This window comes from Podarcis bocagei (assembly GCF_964188305.1).
Source record: "Podarcis bocagei genome assembly, chromosome: 1".
NCBI classification, from domain to species: Eukaryota; Metazoa; Chordata; class Lepidosauria; order Squamata; family Lacertidae; genus Podarcis; species Podarcis bocagei.
This window is the reverse complement of record NC_138125.1, coordinates 95,116,155-95,133,891: the sequence shown is the minus strand read 5'-3', so window position 1 is coordinate 95,133,891 and position 17,737 is coordinate 95,116,155. Positions and strand designations below refer to the sequence as shown.

Sequence of the window (17,737 nt, the reverse complement as noted above, 5' to 3'; positions counted from 1 at the left end):
GAGATGACTTTCATGTGATCCTAATGCAGCAAGATAATCAGATAATCTTAATATCTCAGACTTTATGAATTTCAGCCAAGTTTGAGTCCAGTTCGTATAAATTTACTCTGTTACGATGTTGCTGTTGGAAAAACAAATCAGTCTAGAAAGCACCACTTAGATGGATTAGAATGATGAAGCCTACATTGCTTTGGGCAAAGTAGCTCAGAGGGTGTCATATATGCATGAACATGAACTGAGTGGCATGTCCACAATTTACACAGCAGAATAGAGAGCTTTAATTGAAATGAAGAAGAATGTGGAACAGAAAGAAGCATAATCAGAGACAGAAAGATGTTAATTTTGTCTTTTATCTCAGCTTAGCACAAAGAACAGTCTTCAGAGCTAACAGCAATGCCTCCTTCTGTACCTTTCCCTATCTGAACCCTGCATGCAGTCTTTCCCTATGCTGTGCTTGCGGTGGAATAAATAGCTTTACATCTGTTCTTTGCTCCGATTTGAGGAATCTCCCATAAGCATAGCTAAAAGAGGCTGATGTTGGTCCATGGTAACACTTAACATTTGAAAGTACAAAAGAGCTAATGACAAGGAACAAAGCGTTTCTAATACTGCAATCTTGAGTTTCCTTACCATAAGAGGCTTGGATACTTATGAATTGTCCTTGTAAATCATTCAGAGTTTTGGGAGAAACCTTTCCCTTTGTGTAAAGGAGGAAAAACAAACTGTCTGAACATAGCGACCTTTATAAATATTTCAGCATTAAATTAGGGAAGCTCTGATTTTAATCTCAGAAGGTTCTTAAAGTAGATTGTTCTTCAGATACTTAAAAATAAATATGGCGCACTCCATTTTGTATCCAGAGCTACAAATCCAGGCAATGACAAAAAAAAAATGCTACCAATCATTTCCAGACAAATAACAGTAAGTTGTACCCTGAGCTTCAGGACACTATTAAGAAGACAGATGGCCTCGTTTTTAGGAATGGAGCATATATGTTTACAGTTTCAGTTTTATATGAGCTGCTAAAAGTTTGCTGCATTTTTCAAGAGAATGGTGACTGTGTTTGTCAGCACTCGAAGTGAATGACTTCATTTGCATAAACTTTTTACAATTAGCAGCAAAGTTGGCAGGTTTGCAAAATGTGCTTTATTTAGCACAAGTAGCTTGGCCTGCAGAAGCTGTAGGCTTCTCCCCCCTCCCCCATACTGTGTTTTATCTGGTGGGAACTGCAACTGATACGGAACGGAGGGGGGGTGCCTCCTTTCCCCCCCTTCCCTTGGAACATCCGAGGCGATGACCTCGAGGGTGCCCACCATACACTCACCCTCAGCCCCCTCACCGTTGCATAAGCACCACACTTTTCCCAGACCTCAGTGAAACCCTCCTTTCCCCTTCCTTCCACGAGCGAAATAAGCTCATATATATAATATATATATATATATATATATATATATATATATATATATATATATATATATATATATATATATCTCCCTATCTCTTGCTATGCCTATTCGTGCTCCATACTTATAATGAGTAGACCGTGTGTTGCTGTATCCCCGCTTATTCCTATGGCCGCGCTTTAGCCAATCACAGCCATGCATTTGCCCTGCAGAAGCTAGCTGCACGCCTCATTTCACTCCTGACAAGCTGCTGACGGCCCCCCACTGCGAGAACAATGGATCCGAAACCAGGGACCTCGTAAAACTGTCAAAATCTTGCTACAATGTATCCATTCTTGTTACTATGTATCCATTCTGTTTCCGCTTTTGATCTACAGTACGGAATAGGTTGGAAAGCATTGAAATCTTTGGAAATTGATATAAAATCAACCGTAACTCAAATTTCTTCACTCTTGGTGTCATTCAACTCAGTTCCCCTTGGACTCCATGATGCTACCCCTACTTCCATAATCCCCGAAATGGCAGGTCACGTACACAGGAACTTCTTAATCCTGTCAGATCGTTTCGCCTAACCCTTCCTCCGGGCAATATTAGGTGGCAGACGATGCATATCTCTGGCCCATTGTCTTGCCACCACCGGTACTCAATAAATGTTTATCTATGTATATTTCTCGCTCTGCATGTTCCCCCCTCCCTCATCTCAAATGTTAATTAATGTAATCCCACCTTTCTTTAATATATTCATGACGTGAGAAATATATTCATGATGTTACTCGCGAAACCCAACCCTCCCATAATGTATTCATGACGTTTCGTGCACTGTATTCTGGGACACGGAGGGAACTTTTAAAAGTCTATGTCGCCCCATTCTCGGGGGTTCAATCTCACTTTGAACCTGTTGTGCAATAAACTCGGATCTTCTGCTGCTTGCTCCCGTGTCTGGCTGAACTCATTTTCCTCCGCAGGGACCCGCGGACTTAGTCTGACGGCCTGGGTGGCTGTGTATTCCCGCACCCAGTTTTTACTTTAACAGCAACACACCTAAGACAATTTGTGGCCCATTGCAAGAGTTCCTTTTATTGACTTGGAGGGCTATTACATCACTTTATTATAGCCATAGATAAGTGTTTTCCTTTTATCTGTTCTTAGCTATACCCCACAGTAGAACTGCCGATAAAAACACCCTCACTGCTACCCCACTACCACCCTGGGCCCTGTGGTTGTAGCTCACAGTAAATCTGGAGAGAGCTCAACCACAAGTCTGAATTCAGACAACATCCTAAATCAAAATGCTAAATCAAACCTTTCCTTAGCTTGCCGTGACATAGCAGCTGCATGCTGTGCTATGGGAGTTCATTGTTCCCCCTAAGGCCAAGGCCTGGCGTAGTGTGACATGTGGACCAGGCCTTTGTCTAATGTCTTTTAACTGGTGCTAAGAGTTGTGGGCTTGTTTGGTCGATCCCTCCCCCATTACTGTGATAGACAGAACAATATTAAAACAACACAAACAGAATAAAAAGAATACCCTCCAAAACAGAAATGTGAATTAACAGTGCAATTCTGTTTACTGAGTTGCAGCTTTGGGGCAGGATTCAAACAATGATTCCTGCTAGCAGAAGCCCATGCAAGGACTTCTGCTAGCATAGTTGGACTTCCCCAAGCCCACAGAATTGGCTGGGGCGGCGAATGCCTGGAAGAACCCCCAGAACAGTGTGGAGGGGGAGGAGAGCAGGGGCTGTTTCGTCTGGCAAGCTGAAAAGCTTGCCCTCACAGAATGATTGCCATTGTGCTAGGTGGAAATTCTCTCTATTTGTTTTAAATAAACAAACGGCTGCACTGGTTTCATTTGATGTCCTAGAATATGTCAGATTAGCCTTTACAAGAGAAGTAGCTGTCCTAACTAAGGCATGTCAGAATGGGTACCGAGGGAAATAGCTATCCGTGCTCAGCTGGGCTGGTCTTCCATCTGTCTGCACTGTCCCAGCGATGAGACTAAGAGACCCAGTCCACTCGGAATGTTCTCCTGAGCTGGATTGTTATTGGTATTAGAAAGTAAGGTGAGATTAAAAAAAAAATTGCCGCTCCATTTTCTCCCACATCCTGCTCCAGTGAAGTTAGGACTGCAGGATGTACTGGCAAACCCTGAAATGAAGAAACCTCTTGAAATAATACAAAGTGTCTTTCCTAAGTGCTCAAAGCATTTAATACACATTGTTCTCAGTAAGTCAGAAATATGATCGTTAGAGAAAGTTCATGATATGACAGCTCTTATCTGTGAATAGGAGGGTTTTATAATGTAATGAAACAGTTTTAAAGAAAGATAAAGGCTTGGTTTTATGGCAGCTTTTTAGATAACTACTAGTTGCAAAACCCCTAGCTGAGCTATAATAAAATGTACAGACAATGTCATTTGTTCATGCCATGCAATAAATATTTAGCTGCAGATTACTGATTTGCTCTTTCTTCCTTTTTTGGCATCTAATGAGATATATTTTTTAAATCTGTAGATGTAAAATCACTTTCAGCTGGAAGGCAGAAATAGACAGACTAGGAATGTAAAATAAATCATTGCGGCTATTTCTGAAAGGAAAAAGCCAGCTAAATACATAACTAAGTGAGTTCATAGTATTATATTTTTAGAAGCACTTGAACCTCACTTTCGGTCATAATGCAGCATTCTCGTACTAGACATCTGTAGTTGGAGCTCTTCTACATTAAACAGCACTTTTTGGATGCAGAAAAGAGAAGGCATGGTTATCATGGGGTTCAATTCTCCTTTGCTGATCTTTCTGTGATTTGCCATTTATGAATTTTTTGTTTAATGCGGCCATGTTCAAATTCTTCTAACAAATTTTAACCCTAAATGACTCAGGCTCCATATACTTGAAATACTACCTCCTTCCCTATAGACCCTTTTGGGTGCTAAGATGGGTGGAGGGTTCCATGGTGGGATGGTGGCCTGGGAGAGGCCATTATCCGTGACAGCTCCTAAGTTGTGGAGCTCGTTTCCCACACCTTCATCATACAGCTTTCAGCGAGTGCTGAAAATCCACCTCTCCTTTACCATGGCTTTTGACACCTTACTTCTGTAACTTTTGCTATTTTAAACATTTTATTTGTTGTAACCTGCCAGGGGACCATAGGGTGAAGGGAGTGTAATATAGTGAGTAACATGAGAAGAATACTTATCACAGCCATTCAGTCTTAAAGATTTTGGTTAATATGCTGGTTGAGGATTATAAAGAAGTTAAGACAGGGTTTAGGATGACATATAGCCACTGAAATGTTTCAAAATATAATCTCTTTACTATGTTCTTCTTTCTAGAAAGATGAGAAAGCGACAATAGCCAAGATGAATCGTCAGCGCACTAATTCCATTGGCCACAACCCACCACACTGGGGAGTAGATCGCTCCTTTTACAACCATCTTGGCAGCAACCAAGTTTCCAAGGAGATGAAAAGAATGGTAACGCTGTTCAGTTTTATGCAGCAATGTGTTGCTGTTGTGTGTGAAGTTTGCGTGTTTATATGTAAATATATATTCCTATATTTAGTCTATGGTGGCTGTGGCATTACTATGTTAGGGAGCAATTGAGGTACAAATCAAACCAGATACAACATGCTCTATAAACCCCGAGCTCATAAACAGTAGTTCAAACTTTAAAGAACAACAACAAACAACCCCCAAGTAATACTGTTTCTAAAAAATAGTGTCCTTTACGTAAACTGTGAGGACCAGCCAGAGGGTTGGATTGTATCTCATCAGTATCTGCTGCTGGGCTCAGGACTGACTGACGGCAGCAGTAGGAAAAGACTGGTACAACCCGAATTGCATCAAACATCTGCTGCTAACACTTATCCTAGACAAGGCCATTCTTACTACACAATCTGAAAGGTAAAGTAAACTGTGTAATTTACCTTGCATTTTTGGGGGGCGGGGAGTCCCACAAACAGCACTGTCTAAAAGGGAATGCGGAATGGCTTACTATACCCTATTATGTTTCTTGCAAAGCAGTCTACGTTGGGTCTACCCTGTCTAATCTGTTTTTAATTTATTTCTGTTGTTGTTGATCTCCCTCCTCCCCCAGTTAGACTAAGCAAGGGTTTCTCACACAATGATGATGAGGCAGAAGATGAAATGCAGAGCTCTTCCAGATGACCTGTTGATTGAGCATTCATCTTGATTTGCTTGGACAAATCTTAGGGAGAGGTTAGACTATGTCTGGTCTTTATTGAAAATTCATTCTGATTAGTTTGCAAGGCAGTTATTTGAAAATGAGCATTCATACTCATTTGTTTGTGTGGCAGTCATACTTCCCATTAATCATTCATTCATCCCTGTCATTTTCCTAACCATGAGAAGTCCACTTTTAAAGTGGGTTTGTTGCATCAGGGCAACTTTAATCCAGTTTAATTGTGCAAACCTAATTTTCCAGTATGTGCTTGAATCCTTTTGGCAAAATACCGGCAGTCTGGAGGCAGCCTCAGCACAGAACAATAATTAAAGGGAAAGTTTCACATTAAAGAATAAGGAGTACTTTCACCAACAGCCCAAAGTTCAGTGTTAAAACTCAAAAATATACTGTGAAAGTGGCTTGTGGGCTTGACTACTGGGGAAAACACAGTACTTGCTTCAGCTGTATAATCTGCTGGTCAGACATGAAGCAGGAGCCCCTCACTCATCTTCAATAGAGGTATTATTGCTTAGCTGGGCAATGAGTTTGGGAGCCTAAGGACTGCCAAGAGTGGCACTGTCATTCAAAGCTCAGCCCAGCCCCTTTTAGAAATGAGAGACACCACATTCCTGGGTGTAACCCACCACTAGATAAGAACATAAGAAGAGCCTACTGCATCAGGCTAATGACCCATCTGGTCTAGCATCCTGTTGCCACAGTGGCCTACCAGATGCCTGTGGGAAACAGAATATTCAGCAAAATTGACTTGAACTCTGTGAGTTCTTCTTAGTGTGTCCTGTGGATGGTCCATAAACCCTTCCCCATTGGGTTGGAGGAGTCAAACAGATATGGAACTTGTTCTTTTGTTTGCCACAGAACACCAGGTGTTTCTAGGGTACAGTGTCCAAAACCAGCTTAAAGTACAGTCCCCTGAATATTTACTTGGAAGTGACAACACTGTTGTTCAGTAGGACTTACTCACAAGTAATTGGACCCAATTTTGACTGGATAAGTTGCCATTATGGGACGCGGGTGCTGCTGTGGTCTAAACCACTGAGCCTAGGGCTTGCTGTTCGGAAGGTCGGCAGTTCGAATCCCTGCGGCGTGGTGAGCGCCCATTGTTCGGTTCCAGCTCCTGCCAACCTAACAGTTTGAAAGCACAAGTAGATAAATAGGTACCGCTCCGGCGGGAAGGTAAACAGCATTTCCGTGCGCTGTTCTGGTTTTGCCAGAAGTGGCTTAGTCATGCTGGCCACATGACCTGGAAAAACTGTCTGTGGACAAACGTCGGCTCCCTCGGCCAGTAAAGCGAGATGAGCGCCACAACCCCAGTGTCGTTTGCGACTGGACTTAACTGTCAGGGGTCCTTTACCTTTACTTTTAAGTTGCCATTATAGGAAGTAAGTAAGTGGTGATAGTGTGTGTGTGTGTGTGTGTGTGTGTGTGTGTGTGTGTGTGTGTGTGTTGCAGTATCTAATCAAGACAGGAGCAAGCTGCTTTCTTAGAAAGTTTATATACTATATTCATGGTTTAGTGCTGAGCAGCTTGAATACCCTCTTGGTGGTCATATTCGGAAATTCACCGGGCATATCTTAGCTGTGAAATAGACACTTGCATTCTCTTTACATGTTATTTATATGTTTTGCTCTCATATTACGTTATGATAGATTTATGGAAATTATTGAAGTAAAAATGTAACATTAGAAACAACATTAGAGCAACTCGCAACCAAATTTCTTGCAACACCCTGGTTTAGAGGATGTAGGCTTATCATTCTGCATGCATCAGGAAGACAAACAAGATAATAAATCCTCAAATTACTTACTGCATAGTAGTACTATTGAAAATAAGTAGGCTTATTAACAGAAATGTACCCTGAGGAAAAACAAAATATTGAAAAAGCAATATCAGATTCACCAGTGCTTTTTTTCTAGAAAAAGGGCTTTTTTAGGGGGATCACTCCAGCACCAGCAGCGCTACAAAGAGTTGCCGGAACTCACCAAAAAGGTGAAGGAGTTCTGTTCTGGTGAGTTCCAGCTGGGGGAAAAAGCACTGAGATTCACTTCTATTTTAGTATTCTTATTATCATACCCACTTGTTTCACATAATGTTCTTTCAAATACCTGTCCCTGAAGTTTCACATATTAACTGTGAATTAACAGAAGGCTTTACCCAATAAATCTGTTTCCTTTTTAAAATAATGGTTCTTTCAAAGATAAAGATACATCTGCACTGCACACTGACTAGAACATGTCTCATATTAAAACCAACTGCACAGCGTGTAAGGGAATGCAAATTATGTAATTAACTTCATCCAGGTATGCAATCCTGCATATCCAAATTAAGAACATGCTTTTGAACCTGCATCTCTTTCAGAATATGGCATGAGACATAATTACCTGTAATGTTAATTCTGTTTAAAAAAAGATGGAAAAAGCAGAGATTTCTACTGGCTGTAATTGAGTTGATCATATAGCATTGTATGTTTTTGCAAACATATTACTATGAGTAATTGTACATTCACTATTATGCAGTTTAACCAGCTTGAATATATTTGGTAATATGGCTTAAAAATGAATGTTGCTGGTGGTTTTTCCCTCCTTTCTTGTTATTTTGCTTTTATGCTCATGCTTTTCATATGCAGTTTTGTCAAGTAGGAGTAGCATAATATCAGTGCAGCTGCAGCCTTTGTTCACATAAAACCTCTCTTGGCTTTTTGGTCATGCAAACTCACAAAGCATGATGTGATTAAGAGATTCTAATCAAGCTAGCATGTAATTATAATTAGATGTTGCTTTCAATTGGCGTTAGAAGGGTGCTTGCATCATCCTATTCATAGGAAAAGGGTAGTTGTGCCAAGAGGTGTTATGCATCATGTTGTTAATTAGAGTTTGCTATGTCTAGCTGGTGATTCAGAGGGAAAACATTATTATTTATTGTAATATCAAACTGCGATTTTTTAAAAAAAATACCCTCCACTTTGTGCACTGTATGAGTAGAAGACATCTTGAAACATGAAGATGGCGCAACTTTTCTCTCTTTAACTTACTTGTGAATGGATATTTTGTGGGAATTGCATGTTTCTGCATCATAGCACTAGCTTTGGAGAATCTGACACACAAATAACATGCGTGATTTGTGTTTCTTACAGTGAAAAATGTGGGGATTTGTGTACTGAGTATGGGCTCAGTGTTGTGCTAACATTGTACTGATACAAAGAAGAGTTTATTTGTTTCCTTTGGCTGACAGCATTTCAAATATGCATGTTGTGACTAGTAATTGTGTAAGCTGGAGGGAGTATGATAGGCTAGAGAAAAGGTTAAAAAAAATGATGATATCATTCTCCCCCTATTTTAGTGATTTTCAAATATAACAAAACTAAAAGCAACAGCAATTACATTATTTCCAACCCATCCTTCTCCCAGAAGTATAGAGCTGGCGTTAAATTATAATTAAAATCCAAGACTTAAAGTGATGCCTATAACAAGAATGAATCAAACAAATGTATCATTCAACAATGTCCCATGACAAGCTGGTAGAGGGTAGCTATGTGCAATAGATTGTGCATATTTGATAAAATCAAAGGTAATTTAATAGATGCAGTTGTTATCCTTGGTATCCATATTAATTTCCCTTGCCTACTGTTTTAAAATACTTTTTTCCTTGTTTTTAAAGCATCAAAAAAGCTTGCAAAGTGTGTTTACCAGAGATGATACTGGAATGAGAATGCACATTGCAGGGAACAATGCTTCTATTATTCCACCTTCAACTCTCTGAAAAAATTAACTCTGTTTCCAGCCATTGTTGTCTTTCTTTGTAGAACATCATTTCTTTCTTAACTCTTCTATCTTTGCTCTTGGAATAGTGAAGACCTGTGTTTTATGATTAATCTGCTTCTGGATAGCTCCACTAACTACAAACCTGCAAATCTCTTTGCCCCACTCCTACTTCCCCCAAAAAACCTATGCCAAAGCTGGTACTGTTTCATGTTACAAAACCCAAGTTAGGAGTTTATAATTAATCAAACTTTTCTTAATTATGCTTCCATGCAATTGTGCAATGCACTAGAAAAACCAATAGTATCCATCACAGAAAATTACATACCAAATAAGTCATAAAACAGAAGTTCCTTAGCCTACAGTGCAAAGCAAACATTGCTAAAATAGCAGTTTATCACACTGGGTTAAATAAAAGAGTCTGAGGTCGTGAACATGCACCAGCTGCAGGTATATGAGTAAAATAACTTGTTCAGCACTCTCAGTGCTGTTTTCCAACACAGTGGTTATGTTTGGGCACAGTGTCACGCCATAAACCATGGTAAAACATATTAGTTCACACACAGTTCTAACCCTTTCCCAATGGAACTACCTTGTGGGGCTGCGTGGGGTTTGAGGCAGCTGAAGCTGGCTGGTGATCAGCCCCAGGTTTCACAGCACCTCCTGGGTCCCATGTGTGGTTTTGTATTACCTCCCTAGAACAAACCTTCACTTGTTCAGATATAATGCTAACACAGTTGCTCCATGACTTGTTTTCCCGCTGGAGGAAGACAGGAGTAAAATACTTCACTGTCTCTTGTTGCTTTAATTGGTGGGGCGGGTTGCCCCATGTGTGAAAGAGAATCAAGAGTTTCATAGTTGTTGTCTCTTACGTTTTTAATGTAAGGAAACTGCTTATTAAGTTAAAAGGAAATATGACCTTTCACATAAGATACTGTTCTTATCTCTTATCTCCTGTTGTGGGAAGCAGCTCTTGAACTGCCAGCATTACTCTTTTCCCTTGTAATTTTACATTTTCATGCTGTTCATCAGACCACAGATAGCTGGCCTACCTGTAGCATCTTCTGGTTCCTTCTCTCTTTTAAGCATTGCTCATGTCTCTGTTTCTAATTTGTAGCTTGGCTTGCCCCCTCATCAGAAATCATCTGTTGTTCCATTCTCCTGAACTTGGCTTTGATTTGCAGCTGTCACTAACCAGCCAAGACTGGACAGCTCACCTACTTTGTTTCCATTACTTTGTTTCCAAATCATTATCTTACTGTCCAAGATTATGTTAAAGTGTGTACTTCCATAAATCCACAGGCCCAATTTTGTTTGTATCTGTGTGTGTGTGGTTTTTTTTAAGGTGACAATTTGAAAATTTGCTTGAATAAAGAAGTCTCGTTTAGATTATCTGAAGCTTTATATGAGGGGTGGGGAACTCGCTCCCCTGTGAGCCAATCAGAAATTATTTCCAGGCACCTCTGAGCTGAGCTTAATGGGTGGGAACTGCTGCTTAATTTTTAATCACCTGACGTTATGATTATGTCAGGTGACCCATTTTTACCTGCATGATTTGAAATTGAACCGTACAGGCAAAAAAACTGTGCTGCAGCACTTCCCACGCACTGACAATCAGCTGTTATTTGGAGCTTGGAAAGTACTGCACACACTGCCAACACTCAGCTGATAGTTGGCATGTAAGAAGCACTGTACAGACTCCGCTGATCCATGGTGCTGGCAAAGCTCCTATTGTCCAAATTCTGCCTTTACGTTTCCAATACCTGATAAGACATCAGATGTGGGGCAAGTGAGTGTGACTTGACCGAAACAGTCTGGCAGGCCAAATGGGTTGGAGGTTCCTTACCCCTGTTTTATGTTAACAGCCTTTCTCAATTTTTATGGGTTGCTTTTCATACATAGGTTATATATGTGGAGGGAGAGCAGTGGCAGGCCACATGCTTTGCACACAAAAGATCCCATGTTTAAGTCACCAGTATCACCAGGTAGGGCTGGGAATTTCCCCTCGGAAATGCTGGAAAGATGCTGCAGCATCGTAGACTGTACTGAGCTAGATGGGCCAGCACTCATGTTTCTTCTTATGTCCATGGCACCTCCAGTATGGGTTTTCCTAAGGAGATATGCTGTCGTTCCCCTTAAAAAGCAACAAATGGGAAGTGTCCTCAGTTGTGAAAGATTCTTCCCTCTTGTAGCAATGTTTGTTGCCATGGTTTCCTTGATGGTGGTGTTGTGGAGTGGGTAATTCTTTTTCCAGGAGTCTCTGCACAGAGCAATTGAGGAGCTGTCTCCTGAGCATTAGTTAGCCAAAGTGGAAGAGATCTGGAAGTGATTGACATAGAGATTGTGTGCCAAACATGAGTGTGGCCAGAGTCTACCATCAGCTTTAGGAAAACCTCTGCTCTGAAATGCCTTCACTGTTTGTTGCTTTAAGGGTTCCTTTTCCCAGTCCAAACAAAACAAAGTAGACCCAGGACAAGCTAATATTTACCAAGTAGCCAAGAATCATATTTTTGGCATATATCTGTGAGATATACAGAGGAGTTTAGTTCCCACTCTTTTTTTTGGGGGGGGGAGGTTGGGAGAGTGCTCTTTCCCCCTTTTTATGCTAGTGTCATGTTTCTGAACATAATCAGGGAGATATTTTTGCAGCAAGATCTTTGCAGAGATGAGCAGTTGCTGTTCTGTTCCCAAGGTAACTCAGAAATTGTTGGCAATTTTGAATATTTCAAGAAGGAGGCCACTGAAGGACTGGTTTGCCCAAGCTTGCTTTCTTTCTTTCTTTCTTTCTTTCTTTCTTTCTTTCTTTCTTTCTTTCTGAAGATACCTGGTATCTGAAGAAGAGTGCATGCACATGAAAGCTTATACCCAGAATTAACTTAGTTGGTCTCTGCAGTGCTACTGAATCAATTATTATTATTATTATTTACTTATATTGATTGTTTGAATTAATATAAACAAGTTTGATTGAGTTAATTAATCATTCAGAATGCACTAAGCAGATCACTAGCTGGTATCAGTGATTATATCAGTTTTTTACAAGGTAAACATCCAGATCGACCTACCAGTCAGTCACTACTTTAATACATCATTTGTAAGGACACATAGTAAAAAAATGGACCACAGTGCATTGTGGAAGAGTTTTAGATAGAACAATATGATGTTTACATCAGCTGGTGTAAGACACAGAAGTTTAAGTGACCAACTTTATAGCCTTTATGTTGAACTTTACAAAACATTTCTATTCTTTGACTCATAACTGATAATGTTGCCTTCTTTTGGCATGACTGTTATCACCGTGATATGGACAAATGGAAATATTTAGTAGGGTAATGGTTCAGAATTCTTCATTGTACTTGAGGTCATTCTGCTAGCTAATTTGTATATATTTTTTTCTTTTCAGGGCTTTGAAGATCCAAAAGACAAGTAAGAGAAAAAATATAATTGATTCCTCTTTATTATAACGAAAATTTTCAAGCTAGCCGTCTACAAATTGTGGAGAGGACCTTCTCATTATAATACATCTCCTTAAGTCACAATTTTCCTCATTCAATGTTTATTAGGTTTTGGAACACAATACATAAGAGGCTCATAAAGCCCATGTGATGAATACATACATAACCATTATACCATCCTGCCACCTATCTTTTGTTCTTTAGGGGAGCTTTGATGAGCCACATTTTTAAAAAGGTTGCACGTGTAGAAAGGCTCTTAAACTGGGTGTCACCAGTTTGAGAAATTCAAGAATAAGCAGCTACGGGGGCGGGGGGTTAACTAAAAAGAAAGTGAGAGGGAAAAGAAGAGGCACTAACTCTCAGCCTTACCTAACTCACAGGGTCATTGTGATGATTAACTACAGCAACCCTGCATTTCCTGAACAACTCTGTTTCAAGATGGACACCAAGCACTGTTTGGTTTCATTCTCTGTGACACATCTAAAGTATTATTTGGAGCACTCCAAACATCTTTTTCACATGGCACAAAGGAAAAATGGAGGAGAAAGTTAATAGGTGGGGGAAGTGTAGAACTCTATTAGCCCTTTTCTGCATAACCTTAGAAGTTCAGGGATGCCACAGATTAACTGCTGGTTGTCGCCTACAAGAGCCCTGCAGAGATTGCCTGATGTAAAGTCCTGTAAGGCTACTTCATGTTAAAGGAGGGGAGCACTTGTAGTTCTCTGACTATGAAGGATGTGACTTAATTGCCAATTTGCCAGAAAGGAGATGCTTCTTGATTAGTCAAAACATGAGCCCTACTGCTGCTGCTGCTGCTGCTGCTGCTTGTATTGTTGCTGTGTAGCTCCTGATCCAAAGATGGGAAGTGGAGGAGGTAGTGACTTAATTATTGATCTCCAGCTTTTGTATCTATGTGCACGTGAGAATAAAAGTAATAAAGAAGGATAAGGTAATAGCTGGATGCCCCATTACTTTCAAACTGTATAAAGCAATGAGGAAATAGGAAGAAACCATCTCTATCACACCTAAAAAGAAAAATGATGGAAAAAATCAAGTGCTTTTTAAAGTGTTGAATTCAGGATCTGTATAACTCCTTCTTCCCATTTTGTTTACTTTCAACAAATCTTTGAGATTTAAAAAAATATTTCCCCCCTCTTTCACAATTCTTAATTGCTTTCATAAGACTAAAAGCTCTATAAAATGACTGTGGTAAGAGCCATTATACAAAGCTTAATTAAGAATCATTTCCCAGGAAATATGCCCTTCTTTTGCAAATTTATTAACAAGGGTAATTCCCACTAAATGTCTGGGCCTTCTTAGGATCTTTAACATGTTTGTTTGTTTGTTTGTTTGTTTGTTTGTTTGTTTGTCTAAATCTTTTAGCAGGTCAGACTGCCTCAAATTAGTAATAATCTTTTGTTTTTGAATCAAAGTGTTTTTTAGAACATAGATCTTTCTTGTGATATGAAAATCACATATGAAAAAATAACTTCACTTTAAAGTTTTTTGTCTAATGAATGCCCTAAATTCTACTATTTTTATCAGGAAAAGTTTATACTAGGGATTATAGTACACCTCTTTAAACATATTTTATCTGGATTTATGAACAATAAAACTGACTTTAATAAGCATACCCTATCTAATACTTAGGTTGCTGCTGTCTGTAACCCCAGTATACAAATTAGATTTGTAATGGCATCTGAGGAATTTCAGATATGAGTTATATAAGGCAGGAGTGGGATGGGAGACAGAGAACTCCAACTCACCAGTTGCCTAATTAAGGGTGTTTGTTAAAGCAGCATTTTTATTAGAGATGCCAGAGAAGACCAAGTGAAGTTTGTTTGGCTATGAAAATCTGAGGTGAATAATTCAAGATCTGGGCTGTGCAGTTGTTTGCTGCCATTTTATTAAAACATGGCTTGTGCTAAATGAGAACATTCATGGCACAGAGGTAAAATAGCTTTGAAGTCTCCGCAAAGGATGTGAGGTAGAATGTTATAGGTTCTCTTCCATGTGACGTGGGTGAGATTTTTAATGTCACCCCCGCCTCCAAATCAGTGGGTGATATAAAGCACCCTACCACCTATATATATTGATAGTTCCCCTGCTGTCAGGAAGAATGAAGGTGTTGAGGTAGCGGGAAACATCATGCCCTTAGAAGGGATCCATTCCTTGGGGGACAAACAGCTATCTTCTTGTGCAGCCCCCCAGGGCACCAACTTAGATGGATTTAAAAGAGAATTGTACAAATCCATGGAGGGTAGGGCTATTGATGGCTGCTAGCCATGGTGACTGTTCTCTGCCTCCACAGTTGGAGGTAGTAACACTTCTGAATGCCAGTTACTGGGAGCCACAGAAGGGGAGAGTGCTCTTGTGCGAGAATCTTGCTTGCGGGTTTCCCACAGGCATCTGCTTGGCCACTGTGAGACCAGGATGGTAGACTAGATGATCCATCAGTCTGATCCAGTATGTTCTTCTTATGTTCTTGGAAACAGAGCTAGTTTTAAAAATGTAGAGATCCCTAACTAGATTGCTCATTCATTTCTTAATAAAAGAACTTTAATTTTCTTAAGACAAATTTCAATGATATTTTTAACATGGTTAACTCGCTATCCAAGGCTTATACTGTTTCAGTTTTCCCATAGCAAATATTAGATTTTGACTGTGAAAAGAGCTGGAATTCTTTACTTTGGGTGTGATAAATCGTGATAGCATAATACATTTGGTCTTATTACTTCTTATTACTTGAACTATGAATTATGAACATAAAATCATCAACAAGTTCAAAAAAATTGATACTACCTACCATTCATAAGGGGTGTACAGCAGCCATGAGGTAAAACTGAATTATTTACCGTATTTTTCGCTCCATTGCATGCACCGGACCATAGGACGCACCGGACCATAGGAGGGGGAGAACAGGGGGGGGATTCTTGTTCTCCCCCTCTAAAACAAGGTGCGTTCAAGGTACATTCACCAGAGCTTGTGGGGCTGGCGGTGGGGGGAAGCGCTGCTTTCCCCCACCGCCAGCCTCAAAGATCCCTGAAGCCTTTGGAGCGCAGCGCCCCGCTGCCCTGCAGAGGTTTGCGCACAGCCGTCTCACTGTTCTGGCTTGGGAACAGCCTTGCTAGCTTCTGCAGGACAGCGGGGTGAAGGCACCCCGCTGCCCTGGAGAGGCTGTGCACACAGCCATCTCCAAGCTAGAACTGCGAGACGGAGTGCTCCGCAGTGCTCCGTCTTCCTGTTCTGGCTTTGGGCTTAGCGGCGCAGCCTGCATTCGCTCTGTAGGACGCACACACATTTCCCCTTAATTTTTGGAGGGGGAAATGTGCGTCCGATAGAACGAAAAATACGGTACCTTTGGGTATGGGGATTTTGATTTTGTTTCCTTTGAGACGGAGCTCTTCTGCTCTTCTGGATAAGGTGACAAAATAGAACCTTTTTCCTCACAGGGTTTACAGGGCATCGTTTCTTATCAGATGTGCAAAGATCCCTTGAATGTACTCTGTAGTTATGAGTGTGGCTTCTAAAGAGGTCAGTAATACTATTTCTGAAGGCAGGCAGGTTAATACTGTAGCTTCCCTCTGTAGTTCAAGAGGCTGAAAAAAGAAACCTAGGTGTTTGTCTTCAGTATGATCTGCTACAGTCAGGTTGACTTCTTTCATATGAAGTCGTCAAATCAGCAGCACTGAGAAAGCAATGTGGTCCCTGCATGGTTGGGTGAGCCCTGCAGTACAGTGGTGCCTCGCAAGGCGAAAATAATTCGTTCCGCGAGTCTTTTCGTCTTGCGATGTTTTTTGTCTTGCGAAGCACGGTCCGTTGCAACTGCACCTCTTCAAGCGGCTTTTAAAAAAAAAGCGCAAGACGTTTTCGTCTTGCGAAGCAAGCCCATAGGGAAATTGGTCTAGCGAAGCAACGCAAAACCAAAAACCCTTTCGTCTAGCGAGTTTTTCGTCTTGCGAGGCATTCGTCTTGCGGGGCACCACTGTATACAGAAGGACCATTTTTGCAGCTTAGAGAATCCTGAAGGATGTGTGTCTGGGCCACTGCTGTTAGCAGGTGAGGATACACTGCAAGGTACCACTTGTAAATTTCCTGATAGCAAATAACAGTAAAGGGAGATGCTTACTGCAATTCATGAAACCCAAAAGATTGCAGTTTCATAAGTTGTCACTGGGTTCTCCTTTAGGGTCAGCATAATATGAAGGCTTATAGGGCACTGATGAAGCTTGGAAAGGCAGCCTTACGTAGAATTACAAATGCCGCCTACATTGCTGCAGAATAAATTCATGTTTCCAAAATGACAGTAGAATTCTTCCTTCAGACTGTCATTAGAAACCCAGCGTAGGCTTGCAATAGGCAAAAGTGATGAACTGATTCATCCTTTGGGTGACACATTGTTGAAGGCTCTTCTGGTGTAAATACCCAGGCTGACTGGTCTCTGCTTTATAGGAATATCCAGGAAAGCATGAATCCGGAAGATGAAGTGGATGAGTTTCTAGGCCGCGCCATTGATGCAAGGAGTATTGACCGCTTACGTTCTGAACACGTTCGCAAGTTTCTCTTAACATTCAGGGAACTTGACTTGGAGAAGAAGGTAATATTCCTCAAGAAGAGGTGTGTCTGTGGAGGTCAGTTAAGAATGAAACCAGACAGATGATGGTGACAAATCTGTATCTTTAAACTTTAAAGTTGTAAAATCTGAATCGGTGCAAATCATTTGTAAAGCAAGGGGCATGGTTTAAAGTTCAAGAGAGGCATGTGAATCAGATGCATAGACCCCCCAAAAAAACCACTCCTTTTGCCCCCCCTCAATCTCTCTGAAAGCTGCTTTCCCCCCCCCCCCAGCTCTTTCATTTCCAGTATTGGAGCCCATTGGGGAGAGTGGGTAAAAATTCCCTTTGGTATTCAGCTGAGGTAGAGAGGTTCAC

At 40.8% G+C, this 17,737-nt stretch overlaps 1 protein-coding gene across 6 annotated transcripts in view; it reads left to right on the top strand.

Annotated features, from left to right (window-relative positions):
- Positions 1-17,737, top strand: part of ADCY5 (adenylate cyclase 5) — a 194,110-nt gene that overhangs the window by 145,594 nt on the left and 30,779 nt on the right. For all 6 annotated transcript variants that reach the window (XM_081188287.1, XM_081188284.1, XM_081188283.1 and 3 more), the window contains 3 exons: positions 4,729-4,869; positions 12,755-12,777; positions 17,259-17,403. In XM_081188287.1, coding sequence (XP_081044413.1) covers positions 4,729-4,869; positions 12,755-12,777; positions 17,259-17,403 — 309 coding nt within the window. The remainder of the gene's footprint in view (positions 1-4,728; positions 4,870-12,754; positions 12,778-17,258; positions 17,404-17,737) is intronic.